Here is a 20,425-nt window from a genome sequence, read left to right as displayed (position 1 = left end):
ATCCCCATCCCATTAGGGGTGGCTGTGGCTCAGCTGGTAGAGTGGGTCAGGTGTCCACTAATTGCAGGGATGGCAGTTCGATTCCTGGCCCAGATGCCTCCACAACCCCAAGTTGCTCCTGATGGCAGGCTAGCTTCTTGTGTGCAAGTGTGTGCATGTGTGTGAATGAGAAACTGTGTAAAGTGCTTTGTAGAACTGCTAAGGTTAAAAGGCACTATATAAGTGCAGACCATTTACCATTCCAGATTTAGTCCCCTTTTGCTGTTATAATAACCTCCACTCTTCAGGGAAGGCTTTGCATTAAATTTTTCAGTGTGGCTATGGGAATTTTCTGATTCAGCCACAAGAGCATTAGTGAGGTCAGGCACTGATGTGGGATGAGGAGGCCCGGAGCACAGTCAGTGTTCCAGTTCATCCCAAAGGTGTTCAGTGGGGCTGAGGTCAGGGCTCTGTGCAGGCCACTCGATTCCTCCACACCAACCTTGGCAAATCATGTCTTCATTGACCTTGCTTTATGCACAGGAGCATTGTCATGCTGGAACAGGTTTAGGCCTCTTTGTTCCAGTGAAGGGAAATAAGGCTACAGCATTAGATAATTCTGGATAATCTTGCGCTTCCAACTTTGTGGCAACAGTTTGAAGAAGAATCACATACGGGTGTGATGATCACATGTCCGCAGACATAGTGTACACTCGTACACATACCACTGCTAAGTCATTGTCAGTGGTGTGTTGAGAAGGAAACACTACCCTAATAACATCTGGCCAGTGGCAGTCCTATAGGAGTCCCTTAGACTTCATGAACAGTAATTATATACCTGTATCGTACGTTATAACACGGCCAATGCTTTTTATATTGTGAAGTGGCAACTCTGTGTAACAATAGAAAGAGTTTGTTAGACTGGGCCATAAAGAAATGTCCCATGTTTAGTAAATCTCCATACTAAATATTACCTTGCAATAATTGCTTAATGTTTTAAGCTTAATGTTTTTACCTGATTTACCTTCAGGTAACAATCATTACTGATGACTTGCCAAAACTGAAATCTTGCCAAATTTTCTTAACATATTTTAAGACGAAACACTTCACAAGTGCTGCTCAGTTATAGGATCCTATCTGCTATCCAAATGATTTATATCCCTAAAATATAACCAAACAGATTCCAAAACATTTAAGATTTTTGTAAAATAAGAATGAGAATTTGAGCTTTATTTTAATAATATTCCAATACCCCAACAACACAACGTTAACACGTTTCACTGATAATCAGAAACCAATGATCAAACAAATCCAGTAGAATCCAATGAAAAGAAACCAATGCCCCATGAAATCTCTTTTTACCCACATATATAGAATAAACCTCTGCCAAAATATATTTTCATGAAAACAGAAACATAGCTTTAAACAGAATAACAAAGTATCATCCTCATTACAGTGCTAATTCAGCACTGCTAAAACAGCATTTGATCTTTTAAAACGTAAAACAATTTCTGATGGTCCTATGGATGTAACCAAGTGCAGGAACAATGAAATCAAGTTAATCACTGCCGTACATAGTGCTTCAATAAGACAACATTATTTCATTAATACGCATTAATACTCATCCATTCACCATTATTTACTGTATAAGACTAATGTAAACAATTTAGAAATAACGCAATTATAAAGATTATTTCTAGGTGCCCAAGTATAGCCCAATATATGCTGTAATGTGTCTTTGGGTTTCTGATCTTGTTGGCAGATTCATTTCCTACCCCTAGCTATAAAAATACTTTTTAAAATATTCATTCATCTTCAGTAATTGCTTCATCCTGGTCAGAGTTGCAGTGTGTACAGAGCATAATCACTGGATTAAAAAAAAATCCCCCACAATTTGTCAAAGAGGAAAAGAAGAAACATTTCACCAAGCTAAGTTGAGACAGGCACGTGACTCTCTTGGAGCCATAATAAAGTTGAATAATGCTAACTAAGAGCATTATTTAACTTTACTTGACAAAAATTGCTTTACCACATTTCTTTTAACTAACAGTTTATGTGGATTGATCCATTGATCCTCTCGCTATGTGCGCTTTAGCACTGTCCATTATACAACATTTTTGGCAGAGCAGTAGCGTCAGTGTTAGTGATTAGTCATTGTCCGAGTTCTTTGGAGGTAAAAACATTAAAGAGTCATGAAAGTTGTGTCCATATGCCCTCAGCCTGTAAACTCCGTACATCATGACCTGCATCTGGCTGGGGGACATGCCGCTGTATGTGATGGCCATGTCAGAGCAACATGCCTCCACGACATCGTCAGGGTTCTGGGTTATGCTTTCAGAAATGAGCTCGTTCACACCCTTTTTGTTAAAGAGCTCCTTTCCATGGTCATCTTCTCCATTTTCAGCGAACACTCCACTGAACTTCAGGCATGTAGCAAGCTGCTTCTCTTCACTCAGCTTCCACAAGCTATAGCCTTGCTCAGGGCACCTGTCCTCATCATCAAATATGCTAATGAGTCTTTTCACAGCCTCATAACTAAGCACAATGCCACTGCTGTACTCCACATACTCCAGCTCACCAGACTTTTCCACATGGCCAATGTAAAAGGGCTGACTGGGATCTTTAACCAGAACCAGATATTTAAGGTTCTCAATGATGGTGAAGGTCGTGGGTCGGGCAATGTAGAACCAGCGGAGGCCATCTGCATGCTTGTATGCATGCACGATTGCTTTACGCAGCCTAATCCACTCGTCCTTTTCCTGCTGATCAACAGCCTCCATTACTTTGGATGATTCAGAGCTGTAGAAAACGGACTTATCACAGTGTTTGCTCCAAGTGTTGTTGGTAGCAGCCCAGTGCATCAAGCTCTTGGGTGTCACCATAATCATACAATACACTCGCACCATCTGGGTGAGATGAGACATCTGAGTCTTGCTTAACTTTTGCATATCCTCTTTGCTGTGAGGTTTGAGATGATGGTGGTGGTCGTGGTGCATTTCTGCAGGATGGGGAATCGTTGGACTAAAGGTTCCAAATAGTGACAATACCAAACAGAAAATTCCTCCCAGGACCATGCCCTTGAAAAACGAACTGCCTTCAGACACCATTTTGCCAAATGGTTCTGCAGACACAAAAGACAAAAGGATTGGTGCAAAAGAGCATCACTTTAAAAACAACTTCAAAACATGTGACACAAATGAAGATTAAATTCTGCATACACTCTGTAGCTCCACGGTACTTTTATTATTTAAAGACACAACCCAGCACTTTAACAAATTCACGGTAAGTGTAAATAAATAAATTTCAATTCAAAAGAATTTCTACCACTAGCATTTCCGCATCGCCTCAAGAAGGAAATCGTGTATGTCTGGAGCACTTTATATTGTGTGCACTTTCAGGATATGTACTGTAGCTCACAGCTAGCTCATACAAACACGAAGTCATCAGAATACTTGACAAGTAATGTATATAGAGCTACAAATATCGGAATGGTAGGTTCTGACTACGGAAGTGAGCTGAGTTACAGAACAAGCTAGCAACACAAACGCTACAATCAGCAATTGTTATATTTAAAAGAAAAAGAATGTAAACAATTTACCTCTCCCTTGTTGAAGTTGCTGCCCAGTTAGCTAAAAAGCTAAACGCACATCTGAATAATTTCCGTTTTTTCGCCCCCGCTTGATACACTTTATTTACCTGTTGTCATTAGTAACAGTAATACTGCTGTAATTAAGTGGCTTTCATTCCGTGATCCAGTGCAGCCGGATGTAGGGAAAAGAGTTCACAGCTCACTAGTGACGTCACCAGCTATCATGGGATAGGCAGTATAAAAGATATTCAAACAAGCCGAAAAACTAGAGAGCCGAGTTTACTAAACATATAGGACAACAAGTTCGGAAAAATTATACATAAATATTCTGATGTATAATATATTCTTATGTAGTTTAAAAAAAAATAAGAGGAAAAAAGATGAGAACAAACTAAAACTGCTAACATAACCGGAAGTCGAACAGTAAACGTACGGCGCTGCTGCCATCTACTGGTAAGCAACAATATATATATATTTTTAAAAAAAACCACAAACAAAACCAAATTTGAGTCGATGCATGCCTGCATAAACGATTTCCATACGTCAGGTCGGAAAGGTGAGTTTGTTCATACTTGATGCGGAATTATCAGACTGGCTGATACCTGAAGGTTTGTGTCATTTTATGGACACAAGATTATGTTGTTGAATTGGTCCTGATTAAATGTGAATATCACTAACACAGAACAAAAAGCAATAAAGCAGAATACATTCCAGTTCTACACGAACACAGATACACTATATGGCCAAAGGTTTATGGACACCTGACCTTTACACTCATGTTGCTGTTATAATAGCCTCCAGTCTTCTGGTAAGGATGTCCACTAGATTTTGTGGCTGTGGAGATTTGCTCATTCAGCCGCTAGAGCATTACTGAGGTCAGGCACTGATATCAGGTGAGGAGGCTTTGGGAGCAGTCAGCGTTACAAATTATCCCAAAGGTGTTCAGTGTGGTTGAGGTCAGGGCTCGGTGCAGAACGCTCGAGTTTGTCCACTCCAACCTTAGCGTATAGAAGAAGAAGAAGCCTTTATATGTCACAGATACATTACAGCAGAGTGAAATTCTTTTCTTCACATATCCCAGCTTGTTAGGATGTCGGGGTCAGAGCGCAGGGTCAGCCATGAAACAGCGACCCTGAAGCAGATTGGGTTAAGGGCCTTGCTCAGGGGCCCAACAGTGGCAGCTTGGCGATCCTGTGGCTTGAACTCCCAACCTTCTGATCAGTAACCCAGAGCTTTAACCATTGAGCCACTACATTGAGCAAACCGTGTCTTTATGGATCTTGCTTTGTGAACAGGGACATTGTCATTCTGGAACAGGTTTTGTCCTCCTTAGTACCAGTGAAGGGAAATTGTAAAGCTATAGCATACAAAGACATCCTATACAAGTGTGTGCTACCACCTTTGTGGCAACAGTCTGGGGAATATACACATATGTGTGTGATGGTCAGGTGTCCACCATGTTTTTGGACGTAACGTGTATTATGATGGCTGTATTATTTCTGACAAATCCATGGCCATGATTCATGCATAATTTTCATTTTTAGAGAAATATTTTAATCCAAATTAACTCTCTTAGGCCTGTTTTACCAGGAGAGTCACTCAATGGGCCACTCTTACGATTTGGTGTCTTTTATGCACCCTGAATATTACTAATAAGAAATAAATCACTAAAGTATAACTGACCCAAATGAATAAATACATTCACATGTTTTTACTATGTAATCCAAAAGAATTTATACAAAATAAATGTAAAAGTTTGTGTTTCATGGAAATATTATGGGACCTCATGTGGTGAATGTTTGTTACTTATCAAAGGTTTAACATAATACTGTATAGGCCATTTTTCTCCCAGAAAGAAAGAAATGACCTGTAAGACTAAAATGAAAATGATTACCCCCACTCCCCGCCCACCACCCATTCAACTTTATGATTTTAAACCCTGCTGAACTGCATTCAACCCTGTAACGTGATTGATTTTTTGCCCATGTACTTTTCCATGTGACATAAAACTGTTTATGAAGCTATTTCAACACCATAACGCATATTTTTGGGCTGTTTTATATTTAAATATTCAAGAATACTTAAACCATTTGGACCAAATGATTAAGGCTGTAGTAACTGATGAGCTGCATCTTGCGTCTAAGCAGAGTGCACGGAAAACTGATAAGATGCAGAGAAATGAAATACATTCACACTTCTGACCATTGTTAAAATATGATCAATCATTATGGTTTAAAAAAATAATAATAAGAGAAATATTGCACCCAGGTTTACCATATTTTCTCAAACTGCATGCCAGTGAAGCTCAACTATTTATTTATTTGTTTGTTTGTTTGTTTATTTATTTATTTTTTCAAACCAGATGGTCTGACAATGTGAACTTTGCCATTATCGAAAGACAAAACAAACCAATAAATACACCAACAAAAAAGATTTTTCAGAAATAGGATAAGAAATAGAAGAGCAAACATCAGACATACTGCTTTTCAAAACAAGACGGAGTGGGATGCAGAAAAACAGATGCAGCAAAACATTATGAAAAGAGGTTGATAAGTAACAATATGATGATGATGCTACACAAATTCGAGTTACATTTGCTTAATCCAGGATAATAATGACAAATTTTCTCTTGGCTTCATTAGAAATTATCTGATGAACCTACTAATGTGCTTTATGCATGAATAATTATGCATCTGCATATGGCTGTATAAAAACCACTGGCATGACGGGTGCTCAGGCCTAATCACTACAGAAGCAAGGAATTAAACATAACGGGATGTGCTGTTAAAAGAAAATAATGATCGGGTGGTTGATTATTCTCCAGTAATATCATTCCCTAAAGTGTTTTGTTACTATTAAACCACAGTAAGTTTGAATTCACAACACATCATAAATTTTGAACAATTTGTAATAACATTAAATATTGTGGAACATCTGCAAAATTATGTAAGTTATTTCCTGTTATCACTTATTTTATAGCAGCTATTAAACAGTTGTTCCCTCCAGGATCTCTCTTTTTTTTTATTTTTAATCTCTTTAAAGTTAATTGAAGCTTGTAACGGAGAAAATAGAAAGTGCCAAGTCCGGGGTTCTGAAGACTCTCCCATGGGGGAAAACTTACTCAACAAAATGAAGTGCTGACACCTGAGACTCCATCAATATTAAATAAATGTCTCCTTACTGAAAGCTGTAGCAATGATGATATGTTTTTCTTTGTTAAAGAACATGTTTTCTATTAATTACTAGCCTTAGATTATATGGCGAGTCTGCCATATAGGTCCCTGTGTACATTTTTACTACAGAAGCGACAAGTTCTCAACCCTGGTCATGGAGTACCAAATGTCCTGCACATTTTGGTAATAACCCTGCTCCCAACACACCCGATTCAACTACTCACCTGATTTAACAGCCCTTCTTTATTTGAAGTGGCTATATCAGAGAAGGGAAGACACGAACATGTGCAGGAACAGGAGTTTGGAATCTGTGACGTATTAGAACGAGAGTATTAATATAGTATACCTGTATTTCAATTCAACTCAGTTCATTTGTATAGCACTTTTAACAATGGACATTGTCCCAAAGCAGCTTTACAGAAATATATAAATTCAAGATATAGATTTGAAATGTATGCAACCCAGAGGCGACGATGACAAGGAAAAACTCCCTGAGACGATATGAGGACGAAACCTTGAGACTCAAAAGGGAACCCATCCTCGTTTGCCTCGCAGCCAGAACTACAGGGTATCCCAATAGTCTCCATACATAGGGGACTATGTCTGCCAGCACCACATTGGTTGTGCCTTCGTCAGTGGATATCGGTGGACGTCCAGTTCTCGGTTGGTCCGCAACACTTCCCGTCTATAGGAATTTGTAATGAGTTTGGTAACCGTGTTGTGTGCGATGTGCTTCCTGTTAAAGTCCATCTCAACCTTGTGACAGCTTCCTGATCCAGCCATGAGAATGATTTCAAAACGTTCTTCCTTTGTCAAAGGCATTCTTAAAGGCTATCTGAAAAAAGAAAAAAAAAAAACTGAAAAAGACATTTTGCTAAAAAGTGTTCATTTCCCCCTATGTATGAAAAATTTTAGGACACCCTGTACTGTCAGAGCAATGCTGCTATTGAAAATGAATCAACATCTTCTGTGGTATAGCATCCAACACAACAGATTATTTTCTCCCACCCATCTATCCATCTATTTTCTGTACCGCTTATCCTACACAGGGTCATGGGATGCCCCCCTAATAATCTCCTTCCCTGAATTGGCTACATCGCTCTCCTCTCCTTTTCACCAATAGCTGGTGTGTGGTGGGCGTTCTGGCGCTCTATGTCAGCCGTCACATCATCCAGGTGGATGCTACACACTAGTGGTGGTTGAGGAGATTTCCCCCTATACAACATAAACTGCTTTGAGTGCCTAGAAAAGCACTATATAAATCTAAATCTAAGGGAAACCTGGCGTCTATCCTAGGGCAGTGGTTTTCAAAGTGGGGGGTGCCAGGGGGGCCTCAACAATTTGGTGTGAAAAATAAATAAATACATGATTTTCTCTTTCTCACTCTCAGACAACCCCACACACACACACACACACACACACACACACACACACACACACACACTCAATTCCTATTGTAATGTAATGTAAAGATGTAAGATGCAATTATTAATAAAAAAGGGAGATATATTCAGAAGTCTGTATTTTTAATGTGTTTTAAAGACATCTTGCAAAAGGGGGGCCTCGGCCAAATGTTAATGCCATTTGGGGGACCTTGCCCGGTGAAAGTTTGGGAACCCCTGTCCTAGAAAACTCGGGGCACAAGGCGGGGGACACCCTGCACGGGGTGCCAACTCATCACAGTGCACAATCACACACACACACTCACACACAATTTAGAGATGCTAATCTCTAAACCTAAACTGCATGTCTTTAGACTGGGGGAGGAAACCAGAGTACCCGGAGGAAACCCCCGAAGCACAGAGAGAACATGCAAACTCCACACACACAGGGCGGTGGCAGGAATTGAACCCCCTAAGCCTACGATTATTGTGAATGAAGCACTGTTTATCTCATATTGGTAAAAGAAAACACACACCCCAAAACAACAACAGTAGAGGGAGTAGATGGTATTACCTAATAGGCAAAATTCTGTTGCTGTTTTGAATACGGCTCTCTGTCAGGATGGAAATGAAATAGATTTCCTTTGTTCCTGGATGCTCGGTACAGCACTGGCCCTTTAAGATGAGTCGGTTCAATCTAGGCGTGTTTCCTGCTCCCATTCACAATCCAGCTTTCCGTCTCGCGAGGAAAATTCTGCGAGTACACAGCAATTTGTCATTTATTATTATTATTATTATTATTATTTTGCAAAACTGAAACATTGTTTCTGGAGACTGTTCCACGTCCCAGGAAAGAAAAAGAGCCGGTCTGTGCGTGTAAATGTATGTGTATGGGATAACGCCTGTTTACTGCGCTACTAAATGACATGACATGAATGTCAGTCGGTCAAGGTCCAGTCTCCAGCTGAGGCTACAGTATCCGCTTGAATTAGTACAGTTTTCGTTTTCAACCTGAACCGATTCTTAACGAGATTTCCCCCTTATTTTGGATGCTTTCTTCAGGCTGAGTGCTGCACGGTTATGCGGTTGGACATGGCACGGGAATTCTGCGTCTCTGGAACAGGACTGTGTTAGAAACCATTAACACTCCACTGGAGACTCATATATCGGCAGGTACAGTATACACACAGCCTACAGCCTGGCCGACTAAGAAGCATCTGTTCGGATGTCCAACAGCCTTCTGAACATGTGAATCCACGATCAGATTTGGATTTGGGAGAAAGAAAAAAAAAACTTCCACATTGTTTAATCGTGTGTCCTGTATATCGGCTTTGTTTCCTTTACAGTGACTGAGTCCTATTACACTCGCGCGCCGCAGTGATTAGTGAGAAACACACGTGACCCCAGAATCTCCAAATCATTGCTCTGAAATAAAAGTATCATCATGTCGGCGGTCATGATTCCGAAAAAATCTACCAGAAAATGGGAAAAGCTGCCAGGAAAGAACACCTTCTGCTGTGATGGCCGTGTGATGATGGCAAGACAGAAGGGAGTGTTTTACCTCACACTCTTTCTCATCATGGGGACCTGCTCTCTCTTCTTCGCATTCGAGTAAGTTATCACCCAAAAGACCCCCTCTTCTGTGTGTTAGAGATTAAGCATGGTGTGGCCTAATCTAAGTTTCTTGAACAAGTCTGGTTGCTGCATATGCATTACAATAAAATCAACACCAAGGCCTGTGATGTTGCTTCCTTTGTTATTCCACTAGAAACAAGTTTATTCCCAACCTATGTCCTTCTGAGAGGTGTTGTGCATTGTGTAGCATCTGTTAGTTTTTCCCACATGGACAGATGCAAATGTATGCATGTGGCATTCATTAGCTTCTGGATTACTAGACATCAGGCTGCTCTTAAGACCACAGATGCAACCGACCTAACTGATCTCGGAGCTCTGATCCGATAATGTTATCCTATAAATTCTACACAAGCTTCTGGTATCAAATTATGTGTAACCTTAGATGCATGACGGTGGGGTGATTTAATCAAAAATGTCTCCTGTGTTTATGTGCAAGCAGGGTGTTGTGTCAGGCAACGTAACACAATTTCATGGAAAAAATGCGTCAGTGGATTGATTTAGAAAATATCCGACCTATTCTGATACCAGTCCAGTGGTAAGACCAGTATTGACCGCAATGGTGATACTCTGTATTGAGAATATTTGGTCCATACCTATGTCCACAGCAATGTTAGACCTTAAGAAAACCTGCAAGTATTTTGGGTTCTATTAATAGCCTTACCTCCACTAGCATCATTATTCAATCTTCTATGCCTGTACAATAGTTAACCCAACCAGTGTTTAAGGGCTTGCTAGAAGTTGCTCTTGAGCAGTCTGCAACACTTATGAAATGATATGATCAAGGACTTCCATTATGTTGTCCTGACTTGCGGTTCAAACTACCCCCCTATAGAGACACACACATTTGAGATGTATTTGAGAAAAGAATCTTGCTGAGATTTGAATGTGCATGCCTATATTCTAACCGAACTAGAGATTTTCATGACAAGCTAAAAGAGTGCCAAAATGAGAATATTAATCCAGTACTGTGATTGTTCCGCAGTATACAATAAATGGTTGTATACTCTGTGTCTGTGATGAAGCTTATATAGCTTACGACCATGCTTCAGGTGGGATTTGCTGATGGCTGATGGGGTGTTTACTGTACACAATGTTCACACTTGAGCTGCTGTTAACTATTCCTCATAGGGAGAGATAACCTAGAAATTAACCCACAGAGCAGAAGTGTAATTTGAGACACTCGATTATCTAGCTATCTGAGTCAAATGTGCTGGATCCTTATGGTGGACTAACAGTAATAGAGGACAAAAAATAGGTTTAGCACATTGTAAATAGAATAAATACAAGTTTTTTTTGGAAACTATGTAAAGCCTAAGAAACACTTATAGATTCATTTGGCCATTAAAAATTGACATTTTTAACATTTGTAACATCTACTCTTGCTTTTTGTTGCTGATGAATGTTATGGTCAGTTGTTGGTGATGATGATTATGCTGACCATTTGTCATATGTGAAATCAGTATTAAGGTTTTGGACTTGCAGGAGTTCATTCCGGCCAACAGTCTAATTTGAGCATTCTTAAACTTAGTGCACATGTATTTTGGTTTGACTTATTGGTTTAGGTAGTATTTGTCTTTGAGTTAACAGAGATGGAGACTTGTGAACAGACAGTTGATGTCCTTGTGAGTGGGTTGGATAAGGTCCAAGAAGCGCTGGGTAGATACCATTGCCCATCAGCATTACTCTTTCCTAGGTTGACAGCAGCCGAAAGCAAGAACATATTCCAATAAAATGCTTCCAGCTGCTTAAATTAGCTGACTTTAGTCATAATCTTAATGGAATTTAATCTTTATCACAGAAAAAGTCCCAAACTAAGAATTTTAAGCTAAGGTGCCAGTGTGATTTTGTCTGTTCCTGAACCCAGCTAGGCCATTTCCCATCAGACTGGGTTATGTGCCTGGGATGTTCCATAGCAAAGCAGCCCATTGGGACAGATTGAAGAGCAAAGCACCAATTAGTCTTTCGGTTTCTCTCTGCTTCTTCTATTAGATAGAAAACATAATCACATTGTAAAATATGTGCTCTTGTATATACTTGTGAAGGTTCATTAGTATCTATGATCCTGTTACTCAATATACTTGTCATTCTTTTGCTCCCCACAGCAGAAGTATCAGTTTGACTGTCCCTCAAACTGCAGTGCATTTCTCTATGGCCATTCTTTTCCTCTATCTACTCGTATTGAACTTGTTATTTGGTGCAGTGTTGAGTTTTGCAGTGAATAGGGCATGTCTGTGTGAAATAATTTAGGCCATTGGAGGTGATTATCCCTCCATCTCAGGACATTTGTATCAAGCTATACTTCTGGGGAAGAAATTCAGGTGAAATACTTCCTTTTCCAACCAGCAGTGATACCCTTTAGACCAAGTAGACCAAAAATTGATTTTTACAGAAGATAGCTTTAAAAAAAAAAAAAAAAAAAAAAATTATGAGCTCTCTCTCCCTGAATGTTAGTTTTTAGGTAATTGTTTTTTAAATGGTTCTATTGATCAACAAGAGGATATGAATTATAATAATTCAAGGGGTGACATGGTAGAACAAAATTATGTTTCTTACTTTCACAAACCACATACACAGTCTTTATCTGTCGGGGTGGAACTTGGATATCCGTTAAGCATATTTCTCAAATATATCAAATGATCATATCAATTCCATTGTCTGCCTGTTCCTGTTGGCCACTCAACACTAAATGCTGAAAATGTAACCCTTCATAAACCACAGGGATGTTTGCACTCCTTATGGCTATAATTGCAGTAGTTCTGGAGCACAAATATATCCACTGAAGTTTTGTAATTCATTATAGAAATAGTATCTGAAAATCTATAGTGGTTGACAAAATCGAGTTGTACTGCCGTACTGTCACTACACTGTATTTGTGTACAAATGCAAGAGCATTTGATTGAAATGTTTGGACTGCACTATACTTTATTCCCGTTGTGTTATAAGTAGCCACTTGTGTGAGACAGGTGCACTTTCTTCACTTTCATGGTAGATTTGACTTGCTGTAAAGCAGTGTAAGCTTTACTACCAGTTCTGCTATGGCTAAAGCATACCAAAGGCTTTTTTGTTTACTTCTCTCTAAAATCTAAGATACCGTGTTTCACATAAATACCATGAGTTTATTCCTGGTTAGTCTTCAACCCTTGTTCTATGTAAATCATTTGCTCTGTAAATAATTTAATTCCTGAAGAACTAAACTCTTTATTAAGGATTAAGCATTGATTAAGCATCTTCTCCTTCTCAGTGACACCTAAGCTACACCAATACCAGTTTCAATTTTCACTTTAGGTTTTCTAAAAAAACAAAAAACCCTCATATAATAAAGGGGGATGATCAAAGAAATTCACTTAATTTTGTCATGGAGAGCTCTCCTTTCTGTTAGAGACTGGACTGCAGAAAGACTTTAAAGTGAATACACACTTTAGTTACACAGTGCACTGATGTCCTTTGTATCTGTTGTGAGGTGAATTGTGCCTTTATCACTTTAATGGGCTTTTTTTTCATAATGCATATTAAAGTATTACAGTGGCAAAGATCTTTATTAAAGATCACAATGTCTATTAGGACAACATTTTTAATTTACACATGTATACTAAGATCAGAATAGAAGTAGAATAAGTCTTAAGTAGTTAGTAGTAGTTTTTGTAGTACATATTTAATATCAGAAACAGTTCATTATTAAGAAATATATTGCAGTTATCTTTTAGGCATATCTGCTATTTGGGCTCATAAATACGATACAAGGAGTCATGCGTTGCTCAGTCCGCACAGGATTTTTTGTGATTGTTGTGGCCAAAAATGCTTGATTTTGCTGTGGGTTTTTTAAAAATGTGATAAAAAAAATACTTGAATTGGCAAAATTGCAGTTGCACGAAATTGTTTAGCATGTTCTTCCACAGTGACATTTGTTGGTAAATGAGACCTTTTAGCTGTACTCATGTACGCGTGAATTGAGGAGCGCTTTGACTGAATGTGCTTTGTTATGATGTCACATGACGCATCTTGGCCCAACTCTTCGGAAAATCGCAAGCTCCAATGAATATTGCAGAGTTTCTTGATTTTGCGTAAATTTCTCAGATCGGAAAATCCTGGAAGACCTGCCTGCTGTATTGTGAGGAGCTTTCTCATATAATGTATGTATCACAAAATGTTACTTAACTCTTGCAGGAATCACTGTGTTATTCCAACTATAATCATGTCAGGTATTATTGTTAACCACTGAATGGAATGAATATATTATATTAAATCTGCAAACATTTTGGCCAATTGCTCTCACTAATGTAGAAGCCTTGAGAAGAACTTTTCTCTCTAACTTTGGCTTTGACTTCCCTGTGTGGTGGTGGTTGTTATTATTATTATTATTATTATTATTATTATTATTATTATTATTAGTTTGTGTGTCTGCAAACTAGAATATGCTAGAAATTAAACAGCAGGTGAATCACTAGCATGGTATCGTAAGAGATCAGCGTAGGATTCGGAGTTATTGATGAATCTTGTGGATGCAGTGGCCAGGAACTTGACTATTAGTTTTTGCTGGCAGTAGCTCATGACACCAAGAAAATGAAATAAGTGGAGCTGAAAAGACAGCATCAAGAAATGGTGTGGGACCAAACAAAAGTGAAGAAAAGAAGTAACAATGGTTAGTTGCCCACCGTAAAGACCTGCGAGATTTCAAGGGCTTGAAAACCGACTCAGAACTTGCTTTGCGTCTGAACATATCATTATTTTGCTTCGTAGGTTTTGGTGTAATCTGGTGTGATCCTACCAGAGTGCATCATTATGCTGCAAATCATATAGTTAGCTAGCTAATTCAACTGCTTGTACTATAAACTAATTGGAAACTCTAAATAATCTTACAAGACCTTATAATTTTACACTACAGTATGTGTGTGTCTCTTTGTGTGTGCATGTGTGGGGGGAGCATAAGAGGAGAGGTGTAGGAACTGGACTTAACATTGCCAGTTTACGCCTGTCAAAAATCACATGCAACACAAACGTCTGCTCTAAAATATGTTAGCTAGCATGGCTAACAAAGCATTTCTTTGTTTTTGTTAACATGCTGGTTAGGGCCATGTAAAGCTAAAATACAATAACGTTATTATTATTATTGAAATGATTACAAGTATGAAATGGAGAATGGCAACAGACTATTCAATGTTGGCTAGCTGACACTGGCAATATTTATCAAGAACTAGTGGGGGGGTTAACTCTTAAAGTGTTATCATTGAACTGCCTCCCTGCACTGTAGGAAAATGCTGCCCTTTTATTTCTATATCTTCCACCTGGATCGCTAGGGATTACTGGAAGGAAAGATAGATCTGGAGAACCTGGAGGAAACCCACGCAAAATTCTTCCTTAACCTGAGCTCGGGGTTGAAACCCAGAACCCTGGAGCTGTGATACACTTACACTACCTGCTGCACAATTATGCTACGTGGTTTAGTTTTATTGCTTATAGGATATAGCTTTCAAAATGCATACTGACCATTGTTCCACCTTGTTCCACTTGATCATTTTTCTACCACTTTTATTTAAATGCTTCATATTTGGCATTCTGGACTCCAAAGCTTGTTGAACATTACAACCTTAACCAAAACTAAGTGGGACATAGCAATGGGTAAGTTCTACAAATTCAATCAGTGTATGCAGTGCTAAGTTTCTCAATATGAAATCGGGGTGTGTAAATGTTTGCACTGAACAGACGGCCTGCTGCTCCAGTATGTTGCACTGTGTGTGCGTGTCTTTGGAGGGTTGGGCTTTGAAGAGAAGTTTGGTTGACAGACAGAAGATTGAAAGGATATTTAGCCTAACTACGGTACATATAATAATACGAATAACATAATTTTTTGCCATATTTCTCACACTATGTATTTTTGAAACCCATTAAACTGTCTATAACCTAAGTGATTGCTATGAAAATGTTATTTTAGCAATATGCAGACTGAATATTGTCCTTTTACTCTTAATTTGATAGTTTTATTGATAGTAGGCTGATGTTGCCTGTCTCTTTAATTACCCATTGTATGTGCCCTATGCTTAAGAATCTTACTCAGCCTTTGTACGTCAAACAGCCATTTCCCTGCCCACCCTTCCTCTGCTCCCTAGTGGGAGTAGCGGATGCTCCTCTAGAAGGCTTTTAGTAAAGAAGGCTAAGTACCCCCACCCCAAGCATCTGTACTGAACCACCCAGAGGCTAGCGTGATAATGCAGTAGTATTGATTGCCTTACTTCCCTTCTCTCTCTCTCTCTCTCTCTCTGTCTCTCTCTGTGCACCATCACACCATACATGTATGTGTGTGTATATTTATACATGTACACACCCTAAGTCAAATCTATTGGCTTACAAAAGCGCAGCTAGAGAAAGAAAGGCACCACTAACAAAGAGACAAGTGACCTGGCTGGTGGAAAGCTGTGATAAGGAGTTTTATGTTAATTTGTTGTTGTTGTTGTTATTATTATTATTATTATTATTATTATTATTATTATTATTATTGTGTATGACAATAGTCAACAAATCTATTCCACTGTACTGTGATTTAGAAATTAAAGCACGTTTATGTGGCACTGCAGTTCAGGGACAATACAGAATTGTCAGTGAGATCCTAGTAATCTAGTGCATTATGTGTATGTACAGTAGCTTTAAAAGCAGCATGAGATGGCTATCAGGGTTGACTGTAATTCAGGTTAGGGTGGAGAAAAAACAAAGTTCTAATCTAATAGTTAATAGTTTTTTTTTATTGATTAGTAGAACAGAGATCATATGCACTGCAGTGTGATAGTGCAGGAAGCTTTGAGCTATGATGGGAAGTAATGATGAAGTTAGTCTGAGATGCATAGGGTAGTCATCAGGAGGAGGATGATATAGCAGAAAGCCTCATACACACACACACACACACACACACACACACACACACACACACACACACAGAGTCATCCCTTTCTTTGCATGCTGGCTTATGGCAGTAGAGTGTTTTGTTAGATATATTGTTTTTTTTCCCTGCCCCTTAAATTCATTCCTGGTGACAAGGCAACACCAGCCAAACAGACCATACCTGTCCCACTGGTTGAGACATCGTTTATGCTGATGCACCACACTTGTCTACCCAGTTTCAGGACAACTTGTTGTTCAACTCATTTCCACTTGTCTGTTGGGAAATTATGATAATGGGTTTGCTATTCTCTCCCTATTGCTCTGTTGCTGTGTTGAAACCCAGCAGAATTGATCTACTGGACTTGGCACCATGTCAGAGAGCAGCCGAAAAAAGGCAACCTGCCCAGCAACGTAACGTCACAGCATGGAAGTGGCTGCCAGCGCTCCGATTGGATTAATGAAACGTGCTGCAAAGGTTTATGGTCTGGTGTGACTTTAAATGGTCAGCCTTCACATTGTTTGTGCAGTTACATCAGGGTGGATCTATGTTAAATCTATGCAGTTAGGTGGCCACTCCCAATGCATTTGAAGCTGATGTATTTGTCACAGTGCAAGGACGGCAACAACGATATATAGCCCATACATTAGTAGTGCAGAAGCACTCCACATGCAGCTGAGTGGGAGGAGACTCAAGCCTCCTCTATTAATAGCTCAGTGCAGTGGATAGTCTGTAGTGAGCCTGAGGAAGTAGTTTTAGAGCACCCAAGTTGCCCACAAAAATGATGGGATCTGCCCAGATTCTTCTGTCTAAGACTTGGCCTTAACATTTACTATCCTAAACTCTGACTCACTCTTAGCTATGACTAAAGAGTGGCACTGTTTGTCTGCTGCAAAGGAGGATGCCATCTTCCCCACATTTTGTTGCTAAAGTATAGGCCTAATACCTAGTAGAGCTGCTTGAAATCTCCACTGGTTTGACATGGATTTGTAGTTCCATACATTTTCAGTGCTACAATGTGGGGAAAGGTTAAATTCTATAATGTCAGATACTTTCAAAGCTGTATTGAAATAGGCTAACCCTAAGCTGAACGTTTTATTTTGTCCATGGATGACTTAAGTTGTGTGTGCTTCTTTGACTCGGATGGTTGACACACGCTCAATGTCTCCAGCGGCAAGTGCGCAGATGAAGAAAACGGGTTTCATCCCCTCAAAAAAGACTGGCTAAAAGGAGAGAGAATTGGTCAATTTCTTCTTACTTTGCTGATTAAGACAGGCAGAGAACACACACACACGCACACACATACAGTATGCAAAAGGTATTAAAAATTCCTCCCATGCAACTCAGCCAACATGAGCAAGTTTGTATGAGGTCTGACTGAAATGCTGGTGGAAGAAAGCAAGAAAGGTTAAAGGTAGAATAAGGAATAAGAATAGAAACAAGAAGAGTAGAATAAGAATAAGGGTAGATTATGGTTCAACCTGACTATTCGATATATAAAAATGGTTTGCCAGTACATGATAGAGGTGATTAATGCCTCATATCTAACTGTTTTGCCCACTATAGATTAGGTGTGTAAATCGCAAGTCTCATGACGATATGATCTAATCTAGATTCTTTTAGCCAGCGATTGAATATTTGCCGATACCTCAATGACTACCACAATGCGTTTTCGATTTGATCGATCAAGTTCACTTTATTGTCATTTCGAACATATACAGCTGGTACACCTATTTCGTTTCACTGTGAAACGAAACAACGTTCCACCAGGACCATGGTGCTACATAAAACAACACGCTAACCACATGAGACGACACGGAACTAAATAAGATCTACACACGTTTACATAAAGTTCACGTGCTAACAACACAGGACAATAAAATACTACTAAAACAGGACAGTAGGCTCAGTAAGTGACAATGTAGTACCGACCAGTACACAGTTTAGTGTGGAAGTGTCTGATATAACAGGTAGTGCAAAAGACAGGTGCCAAAGAGTAACAATATAATTTAAAAATGGTATAATTATAAACATAACATGCTATGACTTAGTATTCAGCAGATCAACTTATACCAACTATGGACATAGCAGTTATTGCAGTAGCAGCCAGGTAAAGTGTAGAATAGTGACAAGAAATTGAATATGATGTTTTTATAAATACATTAGCAGCAAAAATGCAATAGAGTCAATGCAGATTCAGGGCCCTGCGATTGACTGTGTCTATTTCCTCACAATCAGTAATGTTTCTATTCATTCACAGATGCAACCAAAATATATTCTGAAAAATGTATTGAGCTTTCTTCCTTATGAAATGTTACATATTTCAGTGCAAATAAGGACCAATGATGAACATAAACTTTGACATTTGAAATATAAAGATTTGACATTTTCACACTCAGCAAAACAAAGCTGGAAAAAAAACAACCCTTTCCTACACCATGGTAGGAGTTATTGTGTAGAATTTCACATAAATGTTTAGTGCCTCAGTAACAACACACTTTTACAAACCCATGATTTGTATCTAACTAAAGAAAATTTTTTTTTCTTGATCGCTGATTGTACTATGTTGTGGCAAAGGTCCAGCTTAAAGTCATACACGCACTGATGTTTACGCATTGCATAGGTACATCGGATGGTTATTTAATCAATACATCGATGCATATTGATGGATCTTTACACCCGAACTATAGATGAGTGTGAGAAAAGATTGTATGTGCTAACTAAATACCATAAATAAATATCAAAATATGATCTGTTCTTTCCACATATAATTGGAGACTGTATTAAAACCCATTACATTTAGTTTATGTCAAGACCCAGTGCCCCGAAAGAGCTAAATCTAATAATACTCTTTCTTATGTTATGTGATTATCATCCGAGTAAAGGCAAGAATTCTAGCTAAGAACTGAAATGTGTCTTTATTTATGTTTATATTCCATATTCCATGCATCAATGCATGACAATATTGTGTTGTTTGCATTGTATTTGATAAATGAAATCTGTGATTAACAAAGGACAACCATGTGATTGATCCAGTACATCTTTGTAAACTCTACATCGTCAATGAATTGCTGCTGTAGCCTACATATTTATTAACACTGACTGAAGATGTATGCGCATGTGCTGTTTCTCTCAGTGTTGGCATCTTTCACTACGCTTAACAGTTTGAGGAACCCCCGAAGTGCTCCTAGATACTCATTTCTCATACTATTAAGATTTTTTTTTACATTACTCTTATTCTTAGGCCTAAGTTTAGGGGTAAGTTTCTGGATTTCTAAGAATCTTAGAATTCTAAAGATCAAAATTTTATCCCGAGTAGCTCTATATATATACTGTACATGCCCTGTAATTGGTATTGAAGTAATAAAAATGGAACTGTGACAACTGTAGTATTCAAAATGCTTCTTTTTGTGTGAACAGACACCCTTGGCCTTACCATTTTGTAGACAGAGCAACATACCTTGGGGGAAATAAGTATTGGAAGTGTCAACATTTTTTTCAGTAAATATATTTCCAATGAGGCTATTCACATGAAATTTTCACCAGAAATCAGTATTAGCTCAAGAAATCTGGAAGTATAAAGAATTCACAACATTTAAGTCCATAAATAAAGGTATGTGTAATAAAGTGGAGTGACACAAGAAAAAAGTATTGAACACACTAAGAAAAAGCAGTTCTCCAAGGCAAGGAACCAGCTGAAATCCGGAAGTAATTATACCCCCTTTCTGTGCAAATTAATATCAGATGGGTTAGTAAATTGATGGTATTTAAAAAGGCTTTTAGTTACAAAGGTGTCACA

At 38.7% G+C, this 20,425-nt stretch overlaps 2 protein-coding genes across 4 annotated transcripts in view; one reads left to right on the top strand and one right to left on the bottom strand.

Annotated features, from left to right (window-relative positions):
- Positions 1–1,177: 1,177 nt before the first annotated feature.
- c1galt1c1 (C1GALT1-specific chaperone 1) lies at positions 1,178–3,968 on the bottom strand. The gene is made up of 2 exons (XM_017475135.3): positions 3,578–3,968; positions 1,178–3,100 (listed from the first exon to the last, which is right to left on the bottom strand). Exon 2 carries the CDS (start codon positions 3,084–3,086, stop codon positions 2,127–2,129), a length of 960 nt encoding a protein of 319 aa, XP_017330624.1. The 5' UTR covers positions 3,087–3,100; positions 3,578–3,968; the 3' UTR covers positions 1,178–2,126.
- A 4,866-nt stretch (positions 3,969–8,834) lies between these two features.
- zdhhc9 (zinc finger DHHC-type palmitoyltransferase 9) overlaps positions 8,835–20,425 on the top strand; it is a 37,378-nt gene continuing 25,787 nt past the window's right edge. The window contains exons 1-3 of one of the 3 annotated variants that reach the window (XM_053682235.1): positions 8,835–9,005; positions 9,186–9,296; positions 9,470–9,734. In XM_053682235.1, coding sequence (XP_053538210.1) covers positions 9,568–9,734 — 167 coding nt within the window. In that variant the 5' untranslated portion in view covers positions 8,835–9,005; positions 9,186–9,296; positions 9,470–9,567. Of the gene's footprint in view, positions 9,735–20,425 lie in introns of all 3 variants that reach the window. The other 2 variants (XM_017475012.2, XM_017475011.3) reach the window with 2 other exon arrangements.

The sequence above is a fragment of the Ictalurus punctatus genome, chromosome 8 (genome assembly GCF_001660625.3).
Source record: "Ictalurus punctatus breed USDA103 chromosome 8, Coco_2.0, whole genome shotgun sequence".
Taxonomy (NCBI): domain Eukaryota; kingdom Metazoa; phylum Chordata; class Actinopteri; order Siluriformes; family Ictaluridae; genus Ictalurus; species Ictalurus punctatus.
The sequence above is the reverse complement of the archived record's forward strand: the minus strand, read 5'-3'. Positions and strand labels throughout refer to the sequence as shown.